Source organism: Chanodichthys erythropterus, chromosome 2 (assembly GCF_024489055.1).
Source record: "Chanodichthys erythropterus isolate Z2021 chromosome 2, ASM2448905v1, whole genome shotgun sequence".
Lineage (NCBI taxonomy): Eukaryota > Metazoa > Chordata > Actinopteri > Cypriniformes > Xenocyprididae > Chanodichthys > Chanodichthys erythropterus.
In genome coordinates, this window is record NC_090222.1 from 41,032,657 (window position 1) to 41,060,000 (window position 27,344).

The 27,344-nt window shown below is 42.6% G+C and overlaps 1 protein-coding gene across 11 annotated transcripts in view; it reads right to left on the reverse strand.

Annotated features, from left to right (window-relative positions):
- Positions 1 to 27,344, reverse strand: part of LOC137002215 (intermembrane lipid transfer protein VPS13B-like) — a 110,401-nt gene that overhangs the window by 50,196 nt on the left and 32,861 nt on the right. For all 11 annotated transcript variants that reach the window (XM_067361811.1, XM_067361819.1, XM_067361745.1 and 8 more), the window contains exons 20-27: positions 13,591 to 13,703; positions 13,380 to 13,506; positions 12,016 to 12,143; positions 6,982 to 7,216; positions 6,683 to 6,894; positions 5,462 to 5,677; positions 2,246 to 2,414; positions 426 to 540 (exon numbers count right to left, since the gene is read on the reverse strand). In XM_067361811.1, coding sequence (XP_067217912.1) covers positions 426 to 540; positions 2,246 to 2,414; positions 5,462 to 5,677; positions 6,683 to 6,894; positions 6,982 to 7,216; positions 12,016 to 12,143; positions 13,380 to 13,506; positions 13,591 to 13,703 — 1,315 coding nt within the window. The remainder of the gene's footprint in view (positions 1 to 425; positions 541 to 2,245; positions 2,415 to 5,461; positions 5,678 to 6,682; positions 6,895 to 6,981; positions 7,217 to 12,015; positions 12,144 to 13,379; positions 13,507 to 13,590; positions 13,704 to 27,344) is intronic.

Here is a 27,344-nt window from a genome sequence, read left to right on the forward strand (position 1 = left end):
ATGTTTCCTGTGATGGTTAGAGTTAGGAGTAGAGTATAAAAACCATTACGCCTATGGAGAGACCTCACTGAGATAACAAAACAAACCTGTGTGTGTGTGTGAGAGTGTGTGTGTGAGAGTGTGTGTGTGTGTGTGTGTGTGTGTGTGTGTGTGTGTGTGTGTGTGTGTGTGAGAGAGTGTGTGTGTGAGAGTGTGTGTGTGTGTGTGTGTGTGTGTGTGTGTGTGTGTGTGTGTGTGTGTGTGTGTGTGTGTGTGAGTGAGAGTGTGCGGCTCTGTCTGTGTGTGTGTGTGTGTGTGTGTGTTCCAGTGTGTGTGTGTGTGTGTGTGTGAGTGTGTGTGTGTGTGAGTGTGTGTGTGAGAGTGTGTGTGAGTGTGTGTGTGTGTGTGTGTGTGTGTGTGTGTGTGTGTGTGTGTGTCCTGCTCACCTGCTTCTGTAGTGATCTATGTGGAAGCTTCCCACTTTACACTTCACCTTTGTATAAACGTCCTGAACGTCCACAGATGCGCTCATGTCCTCCATCTCTGCCATCACACACAGCTCTGAAACACACACACACACACACATACACACACGTTTGTTTTTGTGAATTGTGGGGACTTTCCATAGACTTCAATGCATTTTACACTGAACAAACTGTACATTCTATCCCCCTACCCTGCCCCTACCCCTAAACCTAACCCTCACAGGAAACTGTGCAAACTTTTACTTTTTCACAAAAACTCATTCTATATGATTTATAAACCCATTTACATTGTGGGGACCGCTGGCTGGTCCCCACGATGTAGGTGAACTCAGGTTTATATTACATCATGGGGACATTTGGTCCCCACAATGTAATATAAACAAAAGCACACACACACACACACACACTCACACACACACACACACACACACACTCTCACACACACACACACACACACACACACACACACACACACACACACACAGGTGAAATGAATATCATTGATCATCTCCTAACAAGGCCACATATTAATGTCTGTGTAAATTACACAGTAAACTATCAATCAGTTCTCGTCATTATCGTGTAGAAGGAGGAGAAATGGGCAGGAATAAAGATCTGGTACAGCAAGACGACGGGTCAGAGAATCTCCGAACGGCTCCCGGTCAGCAGAGAATTTACCAACAGTGTCCGAGGAGGAACAAACCATCGAATCATGAAAGATAACGCACCTGCCACAACTCACACACTGAGGAATGGTTTGAGGAACATGATGAAGAGTTCAAGGTGTTTCCTGGCCTCCAAATTCCAAAGATCTCAATCCGTCTGCTGACCAACGGTTCAACCGAGAATCTGATTGAAAGTGGTGCGATAACTCTCGCTTATAATATATCATCTCCGAGTCCTCTAGAGTGAAAGTCAAAGAACGGAAAACTGATGTTGAATAAGGGTCAGATCTTCTCTGGACGCAGTAATGAAGCAGCTGCAGATGTGGAGCAGCAGACACTCATTCTGCCTCAGCAGCAGGTCAGAGGTCAGAGGTCAGCAGGCCGCTCGTTCTGTGTGTGCGCGACCGGAGGATCGTGTCAGTTCTCTGTCAATCTCCGCTTGTTCTGCTGTCCGTGCAGCTGTGATCCCGCGGCCCACAAGCTCAGAGCCGCTTCCTGTTTCCTGTTCGGAGGGGCGACGTGTCCATTCAGCACCAAACAGCCCCGAGAAAAATAACAACAAACAACAGGAGCGGCGGAGGCGCGAGAGCTCGGAGCGTCCCTCAGGGTCGAATCTCACTGCGCTCGCCTTCCGCACACGCTCAGATCTCCTCGCAGCTGAACCCCTGCGCTCGCTTTCCTTCCGCAGCCGCTCTCTTCTGCCCGAAATATCAACGGCATGTGTCCGCTGGAGCCGTGACGGGTCACATGGGTTTATGAGATTACTGATCTGACACATCAGACGAGAACAGAACTGACTGATGCAGTGACGAGGATGAGGAGAGTCACGTGATCTGATCACTGGTGCAAACAGGCACTAAAACACTGTGATCGCGTCACTGAACGCACATACGGAAACGTGTGGTCACGTGTTCTGGGACAGAAAGAGCAGCAAAACAAGTGATTCAAACACAAATTACAGAGGAGACATGAAGGTAGAGTGTGAAATGAGAATGAGTCTCGCGAACACAAGCGTCACATTTGAAACGTCTCCTCTGACTATATTAGACCTGCTAGTTTAAGAGCTATCCAGCTGGAAACAGGCCGTGTGTGTGTGTGTGTGTGTGGGGTCAGTACCGTTGTTTCTGGACGCGCTGTCGCAGGAGAAGAGCTGCAGGGTGAGTTTCGGGAGCATCCACTGCATCCAGACGCTCAGTTTTCCGCTGGCGCCGCTGATGCTGCAGGTCTTCTGCTCCAGCGTCATGGTCTCACACGCCGCAGGCTCCTCGGTGTGCGCCGAATCTCCCTGAAACAGCGAATGGACACACAACACATGACCCCACAGGTGCTGACGGACAGAGAGAGACGCTACTCAGTAAAATTTATAAAAATTTGGAACCAAAAATTATTCAGACACTTTGATCTGACCATGTTTTGCTTAAGTGTTATCTGACATAATTAAGATACATTTTTTCTGACAGTTTAACTCTGAGATCCTGTTATATTTTATTACCATTTTTTTTAAACTATAGTGAATAAACTAAATTAATGAATGAGGTGTGTGAATAAATTTTGGTTTGACTATATATATATTGCCGTCAGTCAACTTAAACAATTAACTAATCAATCACCAGTGGTGGAAAGAGTACTAAAAATTTGTACTCAAGTACAAGTACTGTTACATTGCTGAAATAATACTCAATTACAAGTTAAAGTACTGGTGTCAAAAAAGTACTTGAGTAAAAGTACAAATTACTCTTCTCAAAAACTACTCAAAGTACTAAAATTACTAGTTACTTTTTAGCCGGCGATATTTAATGAATTGCCCAACAATATTCAATCAATCAGTAGAAAGTAGCTACTTTTTAACAAAAGCACTTTCACCTTATTCATGAAGTGCATGAATTAGTGGTCACAATACTGGAATTTCTAACTTCAATACAATACAAATGATCAATATTCAGTATCATTTTAAATACCAATAACATTGATCAATTACCGTTACAATAATTTCACTTAAATATTTGCTCACTCTGTGTATTTGTGTCTTTACAGTAGCTCACATGCAGCACAAGAAAGCTTGATTTCAAACTGAATTGAATTTACAAAAAAGACAAGTAAACAGTCAGTAATAAAATAAGAACAAAAACAAATGACCTCAATTCAGTTGAGGGATATGAAATATAACAACACTGAATTTTTATATGCCCTGTATCTTAAAGGGTTAGTTCACCCAAAAATGAAAATTCTGTCATTAATTACTCACTCTCGTGTTGTTCCAAATTCATAAGACCTTTGTTCATCTTCAGAACACAAATTCAGATCTTTCTGATGAAATCTGAGCTCTTTCTGACCCTCCATAGACTGCAACGTTATTACCACTTTTTATGGCCCAGAAAGGTAGTAAAGACATAGTTAAAACAGTCATGTGACAACAATGGGTCAACCCTAATGTTATGAAGCGACCAGAATACTTTTTGTGCACAAAATAAACAAAAAAAACACTTTATTCAACAATTTATTCTCTTCCATGTCAGTCTCTGACACTGTTGACGTAGTAAACAGTTATTGGCCGGATTCTGTGTCAGCGTCACATGCATGCGCTGTGGTGCTCACACGAACACCGTCAGAGAGTGACACGGAGGGAGTAAATTGTTTAATAAAGTCGTTATTTTAGTTTTTTTGCACACAAAAAGTATTCTGGTCACTTTATAACATTAAGGTTGAACCACTGTAGTCACATGGGCTATTTTAACAATGTCTTTACTATCTTTCTGGGCCTGCAAAAGTGACAATTGCGTTGCAGTCTGGGGTCAGAAAGCGGATTTTATCAAAAATATCTTCATTTGTGTTCTGAAGATGAATGAAGGTCTTACGGGTTTGAAATGACATGAGGGTGAGTAATTAATGACAGAAATTTCATTTTTTGGTTAAACTAACCCTTTTAAGAGCCATATAATGTTATTTAGATAAAAAGAACATCAGAATGGTTTGACCTATAATGTTTGTATAGGGATGCAGTTACACAGACTAGGTTATTTATTATGTAAAAATCATATAAATGCCCCATTCGGAAACATACATCTAGGCTACATTGTAAAGAAATTAAAGATCCAATTTTTTTTTTTTGAGACTGTAGCATTTTCATCGGCCAAGCATGGAAGTCTTATGATTGTTTGATAACTTTTGACAACGTTTATTTTAAGAGCACGGAGAGATTCGCGATTGCACACTACACAGAGCGCGCTCTGCAGTGTAGAGGCAGTTCACTTGTTTATTTGAGAGCTCGTGTCGTTTTCGGCCATTACATGAATGCGCTCTCCACAAACCTGCAGGTATGATTAAAATTATGCGCAATACCTGCAATCCTGCGCTGTAACTGAAACGAGTGACAGGAGGAGGAGGCGTCGGGGATATGAGAGATGAGAACGCGCCACTGGTAAAATTTCAGGGTTTTCATTGGTCCGTTTACGATCGGATAAGTTTATTGGCTACCGATATGCTGGTCAAAGCAGAGCCATATGGTTTCAATATTAATTCAAATTGTTGGCGTACTCAGTAACGGAATGTGATTTTACAAATAGCGAAGTAGATTTCTAAGCTTAATTTGTACTTAAGTACAAGTAAAATTACAGATTAAAAAATGTACTCAAAAAAGTACAAAAACCCGAAAAAACTACTTAATTACAGTAACGGGAGTAGTTGTAATTCGTTACTTCCACCTCTGTCAATCACACATTTCTTTTGCAATCAACCATGATTAATCACACCTAACATTAAAGTTTTTAATATAATTTTATATTGAAAAATGTTTTTGACCAATTGTAAACAGTGCTTGAAGATTTTCAGGCCTAAAAGTAATATTCAGGTAGGAAATATACAGAAATTGATTAAATAATCAATTGTGCTGCTTCATATTTTTGAAGAACACTAACATTCAAACGTTTGTCAGTACGGTTGTAAAAAAAATTTAATTAATACTTTTATTCATCAAGAACACATTAAATTTATCAAAACTGACAATAAAAACATTTATAATGTTTTTAAATAAAAAAGATTCTATTTCAAATAAAAGTTGTTTCTATTCATAAAAACTTTATTTATCAAAGAATCATGAAAAATAAAATGTGAATTTAATTGAATCAGAATGATTTCTGAAGGATCATGTGACACTGAAGACTGGAGTAATGATGCTGAAAATTCAGCTTTGATCACTGGAATATAAACTGTAATAATATTTCAAAATATTACTTATTTCTTTCAAAAACATTTAAAAAACTTAATTATTCCATAATATACATATCTATCTATCTATGATCAGTCTGTGAGAGGCGATGGTGTGTGACCTCTGACCTCTGTAGGAGAGCCCAGGTCAGCTGAAGGGCTGTAGGTGCTGGTGTCCGGCGGGACGGTGCCTGCGCTGCTGTGGACGGGTGACGAGGGTCCAGCGGGGGGCGCCGAGGAGTCTGGGAATCCTGCTGACGGCCTCTGTGTTCCTCTGCTCTGCATCCGGTCAAACGCGCTGAAGATCTGACTCCATCGGCACCACAGACCGAACACCAGCTGAACCTGAGACGCAGAGCGGGTTTAAAACTCTTCATGGCTTTAATTTACTGAATTTATGACACAAACTGAAAGCATTAAGAGCTTCTAAAGAGCCGCAGATTAAAGATGAATGTTGAGTAACTTCCTGCTAAATCAAAATACAATGAAACACTTGTGGAAACGAGCCGCTTGACGTCACGTGACTCCACAGCGCTTCCTAATGTCTCTAGAAGAGCATCATCAGCACGTCCTCTCGGTTCATGATGATCAGATGCTCATAAACAGATCATTGTCATCAAACACTGGCTGAGCGCCTGAACGTCACTATAAATAAACTCCAGTTCGTTCAAACACAGCAGCTGAATCTCACTAGTTCCTACAGAAAACACGACCAACATCTGTGTGTGTGAGGAGCGTCCTCTCGGGATCAGAGATTCACACAAATAAGCAGAAATCATCAATACATGATGGTGTCTGTCTATCCTGTCGCCATCATTTCAGTCATGATTTTACACAACCAAAACCCAGCAGACCGAGTGAGACGACAGACAGACAGCGAGAGGCCGGGAGATGTTGTGTGTGTGACTCACGGTAACTAAACAGATTCAGTATCTCCACAAAATCACAAACAAGCGAATAATTTTTTCCTCCATCTCGCTGCAGTTCTGCCGTTTGTTTTGGGCAGCTATTATTTAACACACGTTTCCTTTCCACTGCATTCCCCTCGCAGCCAATCGGCACGCAGCAATCAGCAGCGCCGCAGATCTGCGCTCAGATACGTCAACATTCATTTCACATGGACCCAAACAACAAGATGCTCCATATCAGAGCAGACGCGTATTCAAAACACACAGTCTGGATCTCACGTTTCCAGACGGCAGTGAGCGGATCGAGTGAAACGCGTGTTTGTGTGCGGATCATCAACAGAAGGACGCTGATGTTTCCACTGGTGACACTAAATCCGGCTGTGTCTCAGTCAAACCGTCACTGCTGAAAATCAGCATATATAGATGGGAAACGCGGCAGTACCTGAGGGTTGGAGCACTTCAGGTGCACCGGCTGCAGGTCCACATGCAGACACATGATGAAGGCGTCTTTGCTCTCGGGCTGTAGTTTCGGGGCGGTGAGCGCCAGCGTGGAGGTGCAGCCCAGCGGCTCGAGGACACTGAGCGACCGCTGCTGTCCCAGGAGAGAGTAGACGCTCAGCTGACTCACACACACCGTCCAGGGGAACGCATCACCTGCAAACACACACACACACACACACACACGTCACGCTCGTGTTTCAGGATCTACAGAGAGAGATGGTAAGCGTGTGGCGCTCGTACCCTCCTCCAGCACGGGTCTGGGCACGGTGAAGGGCACGTCCTGCAGCGGCTCCATGCGTCGGTGTCCTGCGCTCAACACACTGATCTGCGGCAGACACAGCACCAGCGTCCCCGGCATACACGCCTGACTGTGGTACCAGCTGCGGACGGTGCCGGGGATGTCGCCGCTCACCAGCGTGCTGGGCGACGGGAGGCTGTCGGACGGGACGAACACGCAGCACGACTGCACCTCCACCTGCATGGAAACACACACAGTTAACACGTCACATGAGCGGTTCCTCTCTGATAAAGCATCTGAAACACTGAAACATCAACACTTATTGAACTGAATTGATCTGAATAATGACTATTGTCTTCTGTAGAGCAGAATCTGAATTAGTCTCATATTTGATGAAGTTTGCATCGATGATTCTGTTGTTTTCCTGTTTATCACGGTGAAGCTGCTCTGACTGGAAGCTTGTTTCCGCCACTCAATAAAAAATAAAAAAAAGGTAACTGCAACTTTTTATCTCACATTTCTTTTTTTTCTTCTCAGAACTGTGTGATATTAAATCACAATTCTGAGAAATAAAGTCAGAATTGCAAGAAAAAGTCAGAATTGCGAGTTATAAAGACAGAACTGCGAGAAAGTCAGAATTGCGAGTTATAAAGTCAGAATTGCGAGACAAAGTCAGAATAGCGAGTTATAAAGTCAGAATTGAGTTATAAAGTCAGAATTGCAAGTTATAAAGTCAGAATTGCGAGTTATAAAGTCAGAATTGAGTTATAAAGTCAGAATAGCGAGAAAAAGTCAGAATTGAGTTATAAAGTCAGAATTGAGTTAAAAAGTCAGAATTGCGAGAAAAATTCAGAATTGCGTTATAAAGTCAGAATTGCAAGTTATAAAGTCAGAATTGAGTTATAAAGTCAGAATTGCGAGATATAAAGTCAGAATTGAGAGAAAAAGTCAGAATTGCGAGAAAAAGTCAGAATTGCGAGATATAAAGTCAGAATTGAGTTAAGTAGGTATTGCGAGATATAAAGTCAGAATTGAGTTATAAAGTCAGAATTGCGAGATATAAAGTCAGAATTGAGTTATAAAGTCAGAATTGCGAGTTATAAAGTCAGAATTGCGAGTTATAAAGTCAGAATTGAGTTATAAAGTCAGAATTGCGAGAAAAATTCAGAATTGAGTTATAAAGTCAGAATAGCGAGAAAAAGTCAGAATTGAGTTAAGTAGGTATTGCGAGATATAAAGTCAGAATTGAGTTATAAAGTCAGAATTGCGAGATATAAAGTCAGAATTGAGTTATAAAGTCAGAATTGCGAGATATAAAGTCAGAATTGAGTTATAAAGTCAGAATTGCGAGTTATAAAGTCAGAATTGCGAGTTATAAAGTCAGAATTGAGTTATAAAGTCAGAATTGCGAGAAAAATTCAGAATTGAGTTATAAAGTCAGAATAGCGAGAAAAAGTCAGAATAGCGAGAAAAAGTCAGAATTGAGTTATAAAGTCAGAATTGCAAGTTATAAAGTCAGAATTGCGAGATAAAGTCAGAATTGCGAGATATAAAGTCAGAATTGAGTTATAAAGTCAGAATTGCGAGAGATAAAGTCAAAATTGAGTTATAAAGTCAGAATTGCGAGATATAAAGTCAGAATAGCAAGTTATAAAGTCAGAATTGCGAGAAAAAGTCAGAATTGCGAGATATAAAGTCAGAATTGAGTTATAAAGTCAGAATTGCGAGACAAAGTCAGAATTGAGTTATAAAGTCAGAATTGCGAGATATAAAGTCAGAATTGCAAGTTATAAAGTTAGAATTGCGAGTTATAAAGTCAGAATTGCGAGAAAAATTCAGAATTGAGTTATAAAGTCAGAATAGCGAGAAAAAGTCAGAACATTTCACATTTATGCATTTGGCAGACGCTTTTATCCAAAGCTACTTACATTGCATTATACTATACATTTGTATCTGAGTATGTGCAATCCCTGGGATCGAACCCATGACCTTTGGCATTGCTAGTGCCACGCTCTAACCACTGAGCTACAGGAAAGCTTTGTTATAAAGTCAGAATTGCGAGATATAAAGTCAGAATTGCAAGTTATAAAGTCAGAATTGAGAGAAAAAGTCAGAATTGCGAGAAAAAGTCAGAATTGCGAGAAAAAGTCAGAATTGTGAGTTATAAAGTCAGAGTTGAGAGAAAAAGTCAGAATTGCGAGAAAAAGTCAGAATTGCGAGATATAAAGTCAGAATTGAGTTATAAAGTCAGAATTGCGAGACATAAAGTCAAAATTGAGTTATAAAGTCAGAATTGCGAGATATAAAGTCAGAATTGCAAGTTATACAGTCAGAATTGCGAGAAAAAGTCAGAATTGTGAGTTATAAAGTCAGAATTGAGAGAAAAAGTCAGAATTGCAAGAAAAAGTCAGAATTGCGAGATATAAAGTCAGAATTGAGTTAAGTAGGTATTGCGAGATATAAAGTCAGAATTGAGTTATAAAGTCAGAATTGAGTTATAAAGTCAGAATTGCGAGAGATAAAGTCAGAATTGAGTTAAGTAGGTATTGCGAGATATAAAGTCAGAATTGCGAGATATAAAGTCAGAATTGAGTTATAAAGTCAGAATTGAGTTATAAAGTCAGAATTGAGTTATAAAGTCAGAATTGCGAGAGATAAAGTCAGAATTGAGTTATAAAGTCAGAATTGCAAGTTATAAAGTCAGAATTGCGAGAAAAAGTCAGAATTGTGAGTTATAAAGTCAGAATTGAGTTATAAAGTCAGAATTGCGTTATAAAGTCAGAATTGCGAGTTATAAAGTCAGAATTGCGAGAAAAAGTCAGAATTGCGAGATATAGTCAGAATAACGAGAAAAAGTCAGAATTGAGTTATAAAGTCAGAATTGCAAGTTATAAAGTCAGAATTGCGAGATAAAGTCAGAATTGCGAGTTATAAAGTCAGAATTGCGAGAGAAAGTCAGAATTGAGTTATAAAGTCAGAATTGCGAGAGATAAAGTCAGAATTGCAAGTTATAAAGTCAGAATTGCGAGTTATAAAGTCAGAATTGCGAGTTATAAAGTCAGAATTGCGAGAAAAAGTCAGAATTAAGTTATAAAGTCAAAATTGCAAGAAAAAGTCAGAATTGCAAGAAAAAGTCAGAATTGCGAGATATAAAGTCAGAATTGAGTTATAAAGTCAGAATTGCGAGTTATAAAGTCAGAATTGAGTTATAAAGTCAGAATTGAGTTATAAAGTCAGAATTTGCGAGATATAAAGTCAGAATTGAGTAATAAAGTCAGAATTGCGAGATATAAAGTCAGAATTGCAAGTTATAAAGTCAGAATTGCGAGTTATAAAGTCAGAATTGCAAGTTATAAAGTCAGAATTGCAAGTTATAAAGTCAGAATTGAGTTATAAAGTCAGAATTGCGAGATATAAAGTCAGAATTGCAAGTTATAAAGTCAGAATTGCGAGTTATAAAGTCAGAATTGCAAGTTATAAAGTCAGAATTGCAAGTTATAAAGTCAGAATTGAGTTATAAAGTCAGAATTGCAAGTTATAAAGTCAGAATTGAGTTATAAAGTCAGAATTGCATTAAGTCAGAATTGCGAGAAAAAGTCAGAATTGCGAGAAAAAGTCAGAATTGCGAGAAAAAGTCAGAATTGCGAGATATAAAGTCAGAATTGCGAGATATAAAGTCAGAATTGCGAGATATAAAGTCAGAATTGTGAGATATAAAGTCAGAATTAAATCTTTTAATTTTTTTTTTCCATGGCGGAAACAATCCTCCACAGCTTTGAATCCACCTGTACTGTATAAAGCTATATAATAAAGCACACAGTGATTCCTCATGTTCTTCAGCGCTCACAGAAGCTGACGGCTCCTCGCGGTGTTGGCGGTGGAGGTGATAATCATGTAAAATAAACCGTGAAGAGTGCAACGCTGTGTTTGTTTCTGCTGGACGCTCCATTAGCGCCGGACGCTGCTGTAATGAGGCTTTTGATGTGCTGTTTGTTTCCCCTCCAGCGCCGACACCAGCTGATACACTCGTGGGTCCAAACCGACAGCATGTGTTTAATAATCGCACGCTCTTCAGAGATGCAGCACAAATACAACGCCAAAGCCATGAGCGCTGAAACAGGTGCTCGTTTTACCTTCACACTGAGGTTTAATCCCTGATGCATCTGTATGATGGTGGCTGAACAACGAGAGCGATTGAGGGGCCAGATGCATAAACACAGCTGCTAGTCTGAACTAGAACTAGTCTAGAACCAACTAGCAGTTAACCAAGGGTCAATCAGTCTTCACACAGAGTGTTTTTCATTCCACTGACCTGCATCTTATGTTTTTAACAGCAAAAATGAGAGATGCAGGTCAGTCCAAGAGACGCATTGTTTAAAACGCCGCTGTGAAAGACACCAGACGTGAGAGCAACTGTTAAAGACGTCCGTCTAGCACACGTTTACATAGAGAAACACTGGAAAAGCAGTGCAGTCGTGGGAAAAACTGATTTTTTGTGAATGGCCCCTTACTTTTCAGATTCAAATTAAACCTTTTTATGTAACTGACTTGAAGAAATGGCCAGTTATGTTATGATCAGCATAATGAAAAAAAAAAAATAGATGACTAACTTGTGTTAATAGCCTAAGCGGTTTACTGATGAAAAGTAAAGTGGTTTCAGAGCCGGACGTGCTGATGAAGAGAGTGTGAACAGAGTGTGTGTTGAGCTGATGCTGACGACGGAGCAGAAGGTTTAATTCATCACAACACATCTGCTCTCGTCCCGTGAGCCACACGAAACACGCAGAGAAAATATCCTGTTCATTAATGTGCGGCAGCTGAGCGGACCCGCGTTACTGCGTTTTTCCATGGCGACGGCCGCTCTGTTAGCGCAGATCCACTTACAGTTTTGGTAGCAACCTGCTGCTGTGAACACACTCGAGTCTAATATAAAATAAAAATAACTCATGACACAATCGCTCGAACAGAAGGAGAGATCGGCACGAATCACCGAGAGCAGCAGGAAGTGACTGACACACACACACACACACACACACCTGTAGTGTGAGGTGTTTGACGGCGTTCCAGGTGTGTGTTATCAGGTTCTTCATGTGTTCCTCTGGACTCACGTGACATTCTTCAGATGATGGAAAAACCTTCACTGGAACTGAGAGAGGCCTCGACTCTATACACACACACACACACACACACACACACACACACACACACACACACACACACACACACACACACACACACACACACACACACACACACACACACACACACACACACACACAGGTTAATGGAGACAGATTCAGAATGTTCTTCACGTTAATAACCGCTGGACACAAAAACACATTCTCACACAAACATACAATAAAACAAATGCAATAATGTGTATGTGTATGTGTAAGTGTGTGTGTGTGTGTGTGTGTGTGTGTACAAATCAAACAATAAATTACAGGAAGACCAGAGAAGGAAGTGGAGTTAAGACCAGTTTCAGTGTGTGTGTGTGTGTGTGTGCAGATCGGTGTTGTGTTTCTGTTAATGAAAACCACACTGCAGTAACGCATGGACTCTGAGAGGCTTTTGATTACACTGGAAATGATCAACATCTGCAGTGTGAAGGTCAAACCATCTCAAGCAGCTCCTGCAGACAAGAAACATGCAAAACAGCCCAAAATCTCCCACACAACACGCCGAGCTCCTCATAAACACTGCTCTTGAATGCTGCTCTAAATCACTCCTCACATACGCTCCTCTCGAACACTCCTCATGAAGGCAAGGCAAGTTTATTTGTAAAGCACATTTCATACACAACAGTAATTCAAAGTGCTTTACATAAAGAAGAACCAAATAAGAATAAAAACGGAACGCATTAGAAATAAAAAATAACAGTAAAAACAGAGAATACCACTATCTGGATGGAAGAGTTGGGAAGATCCAAGTGGATCTAAATGGATCTTCCTCACGCTGGAGGGATAACACTCCTCATGAACGCTCCTCTCGTGCACTTCTCTCAAACACCTCTCTAACGCTCCTCTTTAATGCTCCTCATGAATTCTCCTCACATTCGCTCCTCTCATTCAGACATACAGTCAGTATTGAAGAAAACGCAGCATGCAGCCAAAATTACATCTGATAAGAACATTTCATTTTTTCTATTCATTTCAACTGAATTATATTCCATTCATGAGACTGAATCGAAATACGTGATAAAAAGAGAGTTCTCTATGATTTTAAAAGTGTTTGGACACACATTTTAAATCTCATCAGCATTTCTTAATCTCATTTTAAATGGCTTTTTAACAAGAAACATGTGGGATACTAAATGAACATCTTACAAATTACAGAACTAAAAATGAAACCAAAATCCTGTGATCTGTGTGTGTGTGTGTGTGTGTGTGTGTGTGTGTACCTGTCACAGTCTTGGTCTTCACAGGGCTGCTAGTGTAGTCTGACGCCTGATTACTAGGTTGTTTGGTTAGTGGTGTGCTGCCAACAGATGCTTCATCCTCCCTCCTCTTCTTCATCACTATGGAAACCTGTAAGCATCACTCAGCATCAGTAACGTCTCACACACACACACACACACACACACACACACACAGACAGAGAGACGGACGTACCTGTTGAGTCTGTCTGTTGCCGCTGGCTCTCTGCGGGTGGAACAGCAGCCAGGAGGACAGAACCGGATCCACATTGACAGCGACGCCCTGAACGCTCACCAACAGCACCGCACCTGCAACACACACACACACACACACACACACACGGCCTGGTGTTAAGGTGCCGCGTCACACACTGTTCACTCTCGTTTTCAACTGAGAAGAACATCGATTAGCTCAACCTGACGTGTGTGTGTTACTGCATCACACACTCACACACATCACTTCATACAAGAGCACAAAGCATCTGATATGAAGCCAAAAATAACATTTTCCTTCAATAAAAGTCCATGAAACTTCAGCCTCTCTGGTTCTTAAACAATCATCTTTACCCACAGTTCAGCGCTGAGGTCATCCGTCACGACCGCGCACATGTAATGGCTCCCATGCCTGCGGGATTTACTGGGAATTCTCTGGCGTAAATCAGAACGCCTCAATCACCCGATAAGAGCGCAGGCCGTCCCGCTGATGAGCTCCCACTACTTCCAGAAGGGCTTTGGAAGCGTCCGGGATCTTGTGTGTCAGGCCGCAGGCCATCGCGCATGTTTGAGGGCCAATCAGCTTCCAGCATCACAAATGATTAACTGTGTTGTGTTTGTGACTGTATTAAAGGCTCATGTTCAACATCCGCTGCGTTCAGCAGTCCTTCTCATCCTTTAAGAGCTCTATTAAAAGAACTTTATGGCTTTTAAGAGGCCGTGTGTGAGATAACGCACAGAAACACACACAAACAGAGCGTCCAGGCCACCTGCGGACCCGGGACTCTCTTCCCATCATGGCTCGGGCCCAGCGCTCCAGCTCCGCTATCATAAACACGGACGGCACTTCAAAGCCTCCCGCGGCCATTGAAGACGCAGCCGTACGGGGGCCGAGCGCTTTGATGTGCGGAGAGAGAAGGCAGCGAGGACGTTGGCCTGTCAGAGTAATGCCTGTAATTTCAGGAGTCGTCTGCACCGGCCCTGCGACTGTAAACAAGCAGCGGAGGAGATTCATGCGGTCTAAAGTCAATGTCACACACCTGCAACTGCTTCACACACACACACACTGAGGCTTTAGAGTTGAAGGCCTGTTCACAGCATAAACCATGAGATTTCAGCCAAAAATCATCATTCTGTCATCATGTCTTTCAAACCTGTATGACTTTCTTTCTTTCTTCTGTGGAACACAAAAGAAGATATTTTGCAAAATGTCTCAGTGTTTTTTGTCCATATAATGAAAGTCAATGAGGTTCAATGTTTGGTTCTTCAAAATATCAAAAGAGACAGTTATACAGGTTTGGAACGACATGACAGAATTATAATTTTTGGCTGAACTACATTTCAGTCATTTCGGCTAGAGTCTTTCCATCAAAAGGTTTTAGGACCCTCAACAAATACAGGGTGACAGAACATTCATACTGAGAGAATGACACACAGCCTTTCATGTTCATGTTATGACAACACAGAGACCAGCCAATCACAGACCTCTCACAGCCTCACGCCGCGCCGTGATTGGTGGAGTAAGTAAATTATGGTTTCAGACCAGAGAGAGCACCTGCGCATGTGTCTGAACTCCTGAAAACACAGTGTGTCAAGTGACCATCATCACGCCGCACCTCAGAAACACGCCTTCCTTTTCCACCAACAAGCCGTGCAGGAACCGCAACACTGCAGAAACATGCAACAGCGATCATCCAACCATCTAACAGAGCCGAAGCAGCCAAACTCACACGCAGCCGTTCTGCAACATCACAAACAGTGGAAAGCGTTGGACTAAATAGCCAATCAGATCCGATGACTGGAACTGTAGTTATAAAAAGTCATAAAATCACAGAGAGAGCACAGTAATGCAGCGGGGCATTAAACATACTGGAGATCAGGTGCATGTTTATCTTGGACTTGTGAAATCTGAATCCCTCCTGCCGCTGCACGACATTCGCTTCCTCCAAACGGTAAGTGGGATCCTGTGCAAATAAACTTCAGCATGGAGCGCATGAAACTCCAGCGGACCTACATGCAGCAGGACACCATCTGAACCGCAGCTCTTATTCAGTCCAGCTGCTGCGAGCGGAAACATGCGCAACTGCATTGGGTGACTCATTCTGTTTCAAACGCGGGAGCTGCGCCAGCGACAGCATTTCATGCGACTTAAGTGAAGCTCTTCAGCACTGCTGAGATATTAACCTCGACGACAGCTCTGAACATGAGTGACAGTGAGCGCAGAGAGAGAAAAACACGTCAGAGAGAAACAGAGAGAGAGAAAATGAACATACAGGAGAACAAAAGCAGGACGACATCTGTGAGGATTCAAACTCTGCACCACAGACGGGTCTACAGACACACACACACACACACACACACACACATGAAGACAGACAGATAGACAGACAGACAAACATGCAGACAGACAGACAGACAAACATGCAGACAGACAGACAGACAGACGAACATGCAGACAGACAGACAGACATACAGACAGACAGACAGACAAACATGCAGACAGACAGATAGACAGACAGACGAACATGCAGACAGACAGACAAACATGCAGACAGACAAACATGCAGACAGACAAACATACAGACAGACAGACAAACATGCAGACAGACAGACAAACATACAGACAGACAAACATGCAGACAGACAGACAAACATGCAGACAGACAGACAGACAGACAAACAGACAGACAGACAAACATACAGACAGACATGCAGACAGACAGACAAACATACAGACAGACAGACAGACAGACAGACAGACATGCAGACAGACAGACAAACATACAGACAGACAAACATACAGACAGACAAACATACAGACAGACAGACAGACAGACAGACAAACATACAGACAGACAGACAGACAAACAAACATACAGACAGACAAACATGCAGACAGACAGACAGACAAACATGCAGACAGACAGACAGACAGACAAACATACAGACAGACAGACAAACATGCAGACAGACAGACAGACATGCAGACAGACAGACAAACATGCACAGACAGACAAACATACAGACAGACAGACAAACATACAGACAGACAGACAAACATAAAGACAGACAGACAGACAGACAAACATGCAGACAGAGACAGACAGACAGACAAACAAACATGCAGACAGACAGACATGCAGACAGACAGACATGCAGACAGACAGACAGACAAACATGCAGACAGACAAACATGCAGACAGACAGACAGACAAACATGCAGACAGACAGATAGACAGACAGACGAACATGCAGACAGACAGACAAACATGCAGACAGACAGACAAACATGCAGACAGACAGACAAACATGCAGACAGACAAACATGCAGACAGACAAACATGCAGACAGACAGACAGACAGACAAACATACAGACAGACAGACAAACATAAAGACAGACAGACAGACAGACAAACATGCAGACAGACAGACAGACAGACAGACAGACAGACAAACATGCAGACAGACAAACATGCAGACAGACAGACAAACATACAGACAGACAGACAGACAGACAAACATGCAGACAGACAGACAGACAAACATGCAGACAGACAGACAAACATGCAGACAGACAAACATGCAGACAGACAAACATGCAGACAGACAGACAAACATACAGACAGACAGACAGACAGACAAACATGCAGACAGACAGACAGACAAACATGCAGACAGACAAACATGCAGACAGACAAACATGCAGACAGACAAACATGCAGACAGACAAACATGCAGACAGACAAACATGCAGACAGACAGACAAACATGCAGACAGACAAACATGCAGACAGACAGACAAACATACAGACAGACAGACAGACAAACATGCAGACAGACAGACAGACAGACAAACATGCAGACAGACAGACAAACATGCAGACAGACAGACGGGTCTACAGACAGACAGGTTCATGAGTGTTGAGTTACTCCACAGACACATTAAATCAGTTTCAATTTTAATGGGGTTTAAAACTGAGAGGAGATGTTTCTGTCCAAGAGTGAAATACAGCCTCAATTACAAGCGTTACGCAGGAGAGATTATTTACGCTTTCCTATAGAGACGATGTGTAGATGAGAGCCGCAGATTCAGGAACACAGATTTACTGCAGGACACAAACACGCCAGCTGAGAGAGCGCAGTAAATCACACCGCAGCACCACATGACTCCTTACGAGGGGCAGGACTCGAACCATGGGCGGGGCTTGTGTTCTTCGCTCACACAACAGACTTCACAAGTCAAAAACTGATCCATCACAGCCAGCAGCAGGAATACAGAGAGAGAGAGACAGACAGAGAGGCACATATGGAGAGAGAGAGACATTCAGAGTGAGACTGTGTTGGTTTATTTGAGTAGAGAACGACCCTCCATGTGTTTGACGTCTCTGTTCGATGGGCTTTTGGAATTATTTATTTAGAGAGCGGGCAGCCGCGAGAGCGTTTACGCTGAGCCCATTAGAGCCGGAGAACACAAGACCCGCCCGCAGCGCATGTTTCCATGCTAGTGAGATCTGTGCTTCTGAGACGCCCACAAAACAGACCAATGTCATCAGAGGAAGCCTCTCACTGTCACAAACATGTGACAAGACTCACGCAGGCCGTGTCCGGCAGGACACCGGAAACGGCCACAGGGGGGCAGTGATGTCACGATGAAACGAGAGGGTCACGGAGGCTGCAGAGCAGAGCATGATGGGAGTCCTCACAGCTGTAAGTGCAGCAGGAAATAACAGTGCAAATTAAGGCCAGAATGTGTCAAACAAACGACTTTAAAAATGAGCAGGAGAGAGTGGCACTGCGGACCACCCACAACTACCGTTTACCAGCCAACCAACCAACCGTCCGACCGCTCGCAGCCAACACCTCACCTCGCCTGTCTGTCTCTCTCGCCTGTCTGTCTCTCTCCGCCTGTCTGTCTCTCTCCTGACTGAAATGAGACGCAGTTCCTACTGAATATACCAGCCAGTGCTGGAGCTCTTACTGCAAACACACACACACACACTCTCTCTCTCTCTGTGTGGAGCTCCAGAGAGCTGCTGTTTTACAGGCCGCTTCAAACAGAACCCATAATTACTCATAAGAACTCACAAACCGCTCACACACACTCATTACACAAGAACTCAAAACACACACCGTTTGACTACAGCATTAAGAGTCACATCATAGAAACAGGACTACACACACACACACACACACACACACACACACACACACACAGTCCCTGAGCTCATGACACGGGACAACCTGAAGGACTCTCAACAACCCTGAGGAACTCAATGAGAGAACACACACACACACACACACACACACATTTTTTATCATGAGGACTGTCCATTACCTTCTGCTGTTTTATTGCTGAACTTTGACACAAACCTTTAAACTTTCTGTGGTTTGTATATAGTGGGTGTGGTTTGCATGTAGTGGGTGTGGTCAGAAGAAAGTGGGTGTGGTTTAGATGTAGTGGGTGTGGTTGGATCTGGGTAATATAATGCAGGGGTTTTCAATCCTGGTCCTGGGCACTCAACACTCTGCACATGATCGGCTTATTCAAGCTGCATCTGCGCTGTGCAGACCGATCGGCGTTTGACGTCAAAGTACCGTGAGAGCGACTGGAGAGCTTACGACTCCTTATGCTTGTAAATCGCTCTCGCGGTACTTTGACGTCAAACGCCGATCGGTCTGCACAGCGCAGATGCAGCCTGAACAAGCATTTTGTATGCCTCCCTTATTTAACACATCTGATTCAGATCATCAGCTCATTAGGTGAGAGATTCATGAACTGAACTAAGTGTGTCAGATAAGAGATACACAGAAAATGTGCAGAGCGGTGAGTCACCAGGATTCAAAAACACTGATATAATGGATCAACATAAAAACGCATCCAAAGAATCCAAAACACAGCTGCCTGCTAAATCTACACAGCACACACACACAGTCATGTTTCTAGTCTCTCTGGTGCGGAGGTCACGGGGTCAGCGGTCCTGAAGGGAACATCCTGTCAAATCTTTGTGTCTAAAACTTCCCTTCAGAAAATTCCGCTGTGCAAGAATCACATTCCATCTCAGTGTTCCTACTGGCTGATTTCATTAATTACACACTGTCACTCCAGCAGAACTGTGAGCCCTAACGACAGGCCTGTAATTAGCTTAATTAATTACAGATTAACCCACCGCTGCAGCGCTAATGCCTTCTTTCTGTCAGAGACTTGCCCACCTCCAGACCGCAGTGCTGGGAATGAACCCGCGTCGGCTCACCTTCACTGATCAGGAGCGCGTCTGAGGGATCATGGGAAAGGGTCGGTTCTCAACCCTCCCACATGGCCTTGTGTTTTGATATCTTCACTCGACCACGGAGACTCCAATTCGTTCCGCCAGCAGCACAGAAAACTACCTGCTGAAGTCCGTGAGCCCATGTGACCCGCAGTTATCAGTTAGCTAGAATCACAAACTACAGCGCTGCTAATAAACCAGACGAGCCGAAGAAGAAGAACCACTGCAGGAAAACACTGGGAAAAATATGAACGAAGCCTGAGGAATATAATCCATGATCAATCATTTCACGGCTCTGACACATGCTGCCAAATGTCACATAAAAATCTGAGTGATGTTTGAGATCAGACGAACACACAAACAAACATCTCAACCATCAGAACTGAATCAAGAATCATTACAATAAATTCAGTTCCTGAATTTGATTTAGTAAACCAGATGCAGAGTTGCAATTTGAATGAAGAATAAATAAATAAATTCAAAGACATTCACAGCTGTAATTTTAAACTAGAAACAGTTGGAAACTAGTCGGACAAAAGTCTTGTCTGAAAAAGTTTAAAAAGCCTTTAATGTTTAATGTTTAATGTTAATGTTTAAAGACAGATGTATATATTCGTATTAAGTTGAAATTTTTCATCATATTTAATCAATTATGAAAGAAAACTCCCAGAATCCATCACCCGTGTTGAATTTCTTCAAATTACAGTTCAGTAAAATCCTCTTCTTGTCATTCCAGTTCAACCTTGTGTGTTGTGCTACTTCAATATAAGTTCACACTCATGAACTGAAATTCTTCAGTTCTGAACTTTGCAAAAGCCTGATCTCAACTTACAGACAAGTCAGATAGACAGACTAACAACACAGGCAGACAGACCGAGAAAACAACAGACAGACATACAAAACAACAGACAGACAGACAAAACGACACAGGCAGACAGACAAAACGACAGACAGACAAAACGACAGACAGACAGACAGAACAACAAACAAAACGACAGACAGACAAAACGACAGACAGACAGACAAAACAACAGACAGACAGAACAACAAACAAAACGACAGACAGACAGACAGAACAACAAACAAAACGACAGACAGACAAAACGACAGACAGACAGACAAAACAACAGACAGACAGAACAACAAACAAAACGACAGACAGACAGACAAAAAGACAGACAGACAGAACAACAAACAAAACGACAGACAGACAGACAAAACGACAGACAGACAGACAAAACAACAGACAAACAGACAAAACGACACAGGCAGACAGACAGACAAAACGACAGACAGACAAAACAACAGACAAACAGACAAAACGACAGACAGACAGACAAAAACGACAGACAGACAGAACAACAAACAAAACGACAGACAGACAGACAAAACGACAGACAGACAGACAAAACGACAGACAGACAGACAAAACGACAGACAGACAAAAACGACAGACAGACAAAACAACAGACAGACAGACAAAACAACAGAGACAGACAGACAGAACAACAAACAAAACGACAGACAGACAAAACGACAGACAGACAGACAAAAACGACAGACAGACAGACAGACAGAACAACAAACAAAACAACAGACAGACAAAACGACAGACAGACCAAACGACAGACAGACAGACAGACAGACAGAACAACAAACAAAACAACAGACAGACAAAACGACAGACAGACAGACAAAAACGACAGACAGACAGACAACACAACAAACAAAACAACAGACAGACAGACAAAACGACACAGGCAGACAGACAAAACGACAGACAGACAGACAAAAACGACAGACAGACAAAACGACAGACAGACAGACAGAACAAACGACAGACAGACAGACAGAACAACAAACAAAACGACAGACAGACAAAACGACAGACAGACAGACAGACAAAACGACAGACAGACAGACAGAACAACAAACAAAACGACAGACAGACAAAACGACAGACAGACAAAATGGCAGACAAACAGAAAGAATGGCAGGCAGACGGGCAGACGGACAGCTGGTTGGTTGTGTCACTGCATCAGGTCAGTGTAAAGAGCAGCGGTCGGTCAGTCACTCCTGAGAAACTTCCACTGGACACTCAATGTTTCAGAGTCACTGCACCTTTGTGGGAAATGAATCCTGTATCCTGGGAATTATATTACACCCAGTAGCTGACAGGAAAGATCACAATTTTCCAGCTGTGAGCTTGCCAGCTCTGAGATAGAGAGAAACTTCCACACCCCAATCCCTCTCCACACATGAGAGTAAATGATGCTGAATAATTCAGTGCATTAAAGTAAACATGTTACATGATTTCTGTATATAATCATTATTTACTATCGATATAACTGTTTTGAATCCTGTTACATTTGTTGTTCTGAACTTTTTTCTGTGGTTTTAAATTCCTTTTTGTCATGTGAGTTGTGCTGTCAGAACATCTCTAGTCCGTCCAACACATTCACACTCCACTAATTCAGCTAATGAGCCACGTTTGGACTCCTCAGCGTTTCACAAACGTTTCCTGATGCGTCTGATTCCTCTCTCCCATTCGTCTCTTAAACATCACATCAAACAAAATGTTTTTTTCCAATGGCCTCCACTAATAGACGAGCAAATCTCACACACATGCTGGAACACAGAGAGAATGAATTCCTGCCACTTGCTGCATCTGCACGGCCAAAAACCCAAATGATGCAACGGCTCTTTGGTTTTACGAGAATCATGCGAGTTTGGATGTGGCGCTCTGTAACGATCTGTTGAAGAAAGAAAAGCACAAATGCCACCCAAATGCAGCGCAGAGCTTCTACAGCGTGACGTGTGTCTGCAGGCCGGAGATCCACACGTCAGCTGACATCAGTTCCACCTCAATGAACTCGACAAGCGGATTAAAGCAGGCAAAGGTGGAGGAGAAAGCCAAAAAACACAACGGCAAGATCTAAACACGTTCAGAATGACGGTGGTCCCGCATGAGGGAGAGAAGAGCTTCCAAACATGACTAAACGCACTGCGTTACTACATAAGCAACATCACAGGCCTGGTTTATGAGTCTCACTACTAGTTTTGAGAATATGGGATTTTACTGAAATATACACTTCACAACAGTCAAATGACACACATGATAGTTTTTTCAGCAGGCTTCAGGAGAACAGAACCAGCGTCAGCGTGTTTCTATGAGACTGTGGGAGCTGTTAATAGAGATCAGAGCTAACGGACTCACACCGGAGCCCCACACAGCCGTCCAGCCGGAGATCGGGTTTCAGGCCGGGGTGTCGGAGGGCCGATCAAAGCCGCGTCAGACCCGATCCACCTGCCGTCATTATTCTACTGCCTCAAACACAGAGCAGCGCGGGCCAGCTGCGGCTCTGACGCTCGAGCGCATGCTTCATCCGTCGATCCGCTCTTAATGAAACTGTCTGTCTGCAGAAGATGCGCGGAGAAACGCTGCGGCATTCCTGCAGTCAATGCATACGAATGCCTCGTGGCGTTCACAATCTAATAGTCGATCTGTTGAAATGAACATTAAAGGCGTCTTTGTTCTCCACACCGAACATCTTCTGCATTCGCTGCGATCGACCCCTGCGTTTGATTAAATGTAGCATTTTGAAATCCCAGAGTTCTGAGAAAGACATAAATCAAACTCTCACAGCTGCATGAGCGCCTGAGGAGAACACATGCGCCCCCGCTCCGCTGCGCTCTTTTTCTATCATCATAAAGCTCGACTCGCCTCTCGGTTCCCAGGGGATGAAAACAGAGAGTCGGAGACAGAGAGAGAGACACCTGCAGCTGAAGGGCCCTGCGCTCGCCTGTAAAAGAGCCCTAATCCACACGCCACCCAACTCCTGCTGCCAGATGTCTGACGGGACCGTGGCACACTACAGTAAACACGCCGCTAGTACGCATTTTCAGTATGCCTGCCACAGAGCACGCGTGAAACTGCATCCCACAATGCAATGTGACTGGAAGTGAAATCAGCTGTGAATTTGATCAGACTGATAAAGTTAAAGGTGCTGTACACCATTTCAACAATGTTAGAGGTGCGTCTCAATCAGCTCTCTAGTCATAAATCAATATATCATGTACACTAATTAGGGCACTGGTAAGGACCCTGGCTCACTGGAACAGGCAACGTCCTCATTGTACAACGTCACTACTGGAATTTATGAACAACTGCAGAACTGATTTGCTATTTAAAGTACATTATGATAAATACATTTCTTGTGACATATTCCTGCCACATTTTAGCTGTAAATTAATTATAAATCTCAGCTAGACCGCCTATCTAATGAAGTAGTGAAGTGGGATTTCTCATCGAGGTGAAACGCTGTCTCGCGATATTGCCATGACGGAGTGTTGCTCTGAAATTAGGATAGAATATGCCATCGATACGTTTACATTACGCCTCCACTGTGGTTTTGCTTTTTATAGAAATTAAAATCATTTAATTCAGTAGGATAGCGGCCGCTTCAATTCAATCCAGCTCATCCAACACGAGTCGTACAGCGCAATCAGAGTTCACCGGTCACGTGATGAGAGTAGGTGACGAGATGACTGACGAGACCGTGGCGGACGATTTGATGCACAAAAGAGCCAAAAAGCGTCCGACAAATGTCTTATCTTGTAGAATGCGCGCTCAGCACCGCAGCTCCTTATTCACGGAGTATGTCCGAAAGCGAAAGTAAAACGCGAGTACGCATTCAAGCGCAATTCCATTTTGAAAGCGGCTCTCCGATGAATGCAAATATCTCCTAATATGAAAGCGATCTCTGTGTACTTGTAACCATCTCTCAGCTCTGTATCATGCTTGAAGAAAGTTTGGTCTCTATTTGCACTTTGAATATCGAGAGAGTACTCTGATTATGATTGCACTTTTTGTTCGCACCAAGAGAAAATTATTTATACTGTTTTTGTTTCTATGATCAGTTTGTGGAAAGGAGTTCAGTTAGGAGGTCAAAAGATCATGAAGCTCATAAATCATGAAGAGACTGAAATCATACAGAAGTCAGTCAGTTGAGTTTGTGGATAAACCTTTTACAGTACTCGAGTGTTGTTGTGTTTTACTGCATATGATAATTCATACTCAGAAAGTAGAACTGAAATGAGTCAGTACAAGATGGTTAGTTAAAACATCAGACTACTATTTCTCCAGTCATGTATTCGTCATTGAATATTTCTTAAAAATACTGTGTAAAAATCTCGTCTCGTCACACCCCTACTGACATATAATTAAATAATAGTTTGTTTTTTAAAACATCTATCATGATGTGTATTCAGTTGGCTCGCGCAAATTATGTCGCGCTTCTGACCTTCCATTAAGAGAACATAGTGAGCATCGATGCTCCCTGGTTTTCACGGTGCATTGTGGGAGCAAACATTTCAGTGCACTAAGTAGGATTGCTGCAATTATTAAAATGTCCGACTCCCTGACTAGTGCACTGACTATTGAGCTAGAGAGCTGATTGAGACGCACCCTAGACGAATTAGACCAAACAAATCCTACTGCAAAATGACTGACAGGTACAGAGCGTTTCTGATTGGCCGTGAGCCTCCCCTCTGTCTAGAGTCACAGATACACATGTGATTTCTCACCTAATTAAAAAATTACAAATTATGCAACATGTGTTTTCAAGATCTGAACGCCACTGGGGAAATTAAACTTGCAGAATAATAAGGTCATGAGTATAGTAGTTTGTTTCTGCCACATAATAAATAAAAAATAAGGTAATTGCAAATTTTCTCTTCAAATCCTGAGATATAAACTTGCAGTTCTAAGAGAAAAGTCAGAATTGTGAGATAAAGTCGCAGTTGCCTTTTTTTATTCCATGGTGGAAAAAGCTTCTGACTGATACCGATTGAAATGCTGAAGTGCTGCGTCACGTACTGAACCGCTTATTAATATGAACGCACGACCATCACTGCATCCCTTCATCATTCGTAACGTCAGAACAGACGGCTAGAAAACGAGCGAGAGCGGCTCGCCGTACAGCGAAGGGTTAACACTGCGTAAAATCACTGTATGTCCATAAAAGAGGCGGTTCAAAGCCGCGCGGCCGGGATCCTTTTGTGATAAATCCAACGCCTTTAATTGCCTTTAATTTATTAGTGTGTTCCAACCTCAGGCTCATTAAACAGAAACATATTGGTCTGCGTCTACGGGAGTTTAACAAGTACAGAACTCCCATTTTCTAAGTAAATTGGAATTTCTTTTTAATTCACTGGTAAACAATCGAATGGAAAGCAGATGTAGCGGAGCGAAGTCGAGGGCCCATCTTCAAGCCGACTGTGAGAGCCAGAGATGCAGATGGGCCTGGGAATTATTTAAATGTCATTTCAAGGTAATTAAACGTTACAGTTTGAAGAACGCTTTGAGGTTCAAGCGCTCAGGAAAGGAGTAAAGGGAGATAAAGACGCGAGCGCAGAGGCGGGAACGCTTCCAAGCACATCTGGGTCTCCGGGACCGCGGTTCTCGAGTTCAGCGCGAGATCGTGAAAAAGATTATTATGGAATTCATAAAATACATGTCGAAGGTTTAGAAATATTACCGGGCAGATTAAAGGCGAACGCTGCTATATAATGCTATAAAGCATGGCTTGAAGACTTGGAGCAAAACACACAGAGATGTGAGACCGGATCTCATCTACATGCTCGTTCTTGCTCCGCGGGACACGGCGTGACACACGGGCACCATGCAAAGACATCTGAGAGATCACACAATCACACCACTGACATCCTGCGCTGCTTCACTCTCACGTAAACGACAGTCTGACACTAAACACACGTGAGGATCCGTGACGCCAAACTCAAGCTGCACAACACGCCCAGAGTTTCTCTACAAGACCAACAGAGGCGACTTCTAGACCGGTTAATTCACCCCCAAATCATCATTCTGACATCATTTGCTCTTTCTCTCATGTTGTTCCAAACTCGTGTGACTTTCTTTCTTCAGAGGAACACAAAAGAAGTTATTTTGAAGAAATTGGGATCCAAACAACACTGAACCCCACTGACTTTTATTATATGGACAGAAAACACATTTCTCAAAATATCTTCTTTTGTGTTATCTTCTAACCCTAACTGTGTCACACAGCGTTGAAACAAAATGATGATTTTTGGACGAACTAATCATTATTTTTTGGGTGTAAACGTTTGAACAGGAAGAAGATGTCCAATTTTTTTTTATTTCGCTTGAATTCCTTTTTTTTCATTTAGTACTGCCCTTCGGAAGATACTTGCATGTTTCCTGGAAGACGAATTAAGTACAATTTACCTTGATATTTGAATTCAAAAGTCACCCCCCAACTCTTAATGCATCGTGTTTCCTTCAGGAGCATCAGTGAATGTTTGAACCTCTTTTAATAGCTGAGTTTGAGTCCCTCAGTTGTCCTCAGTGTGAAAAGATGAATCTCAAAATCATTCAGTCACTGCTGGAAAGGGTTCAAATGTGCAGAAGATGCTGGAAAACTGAAGAATCTG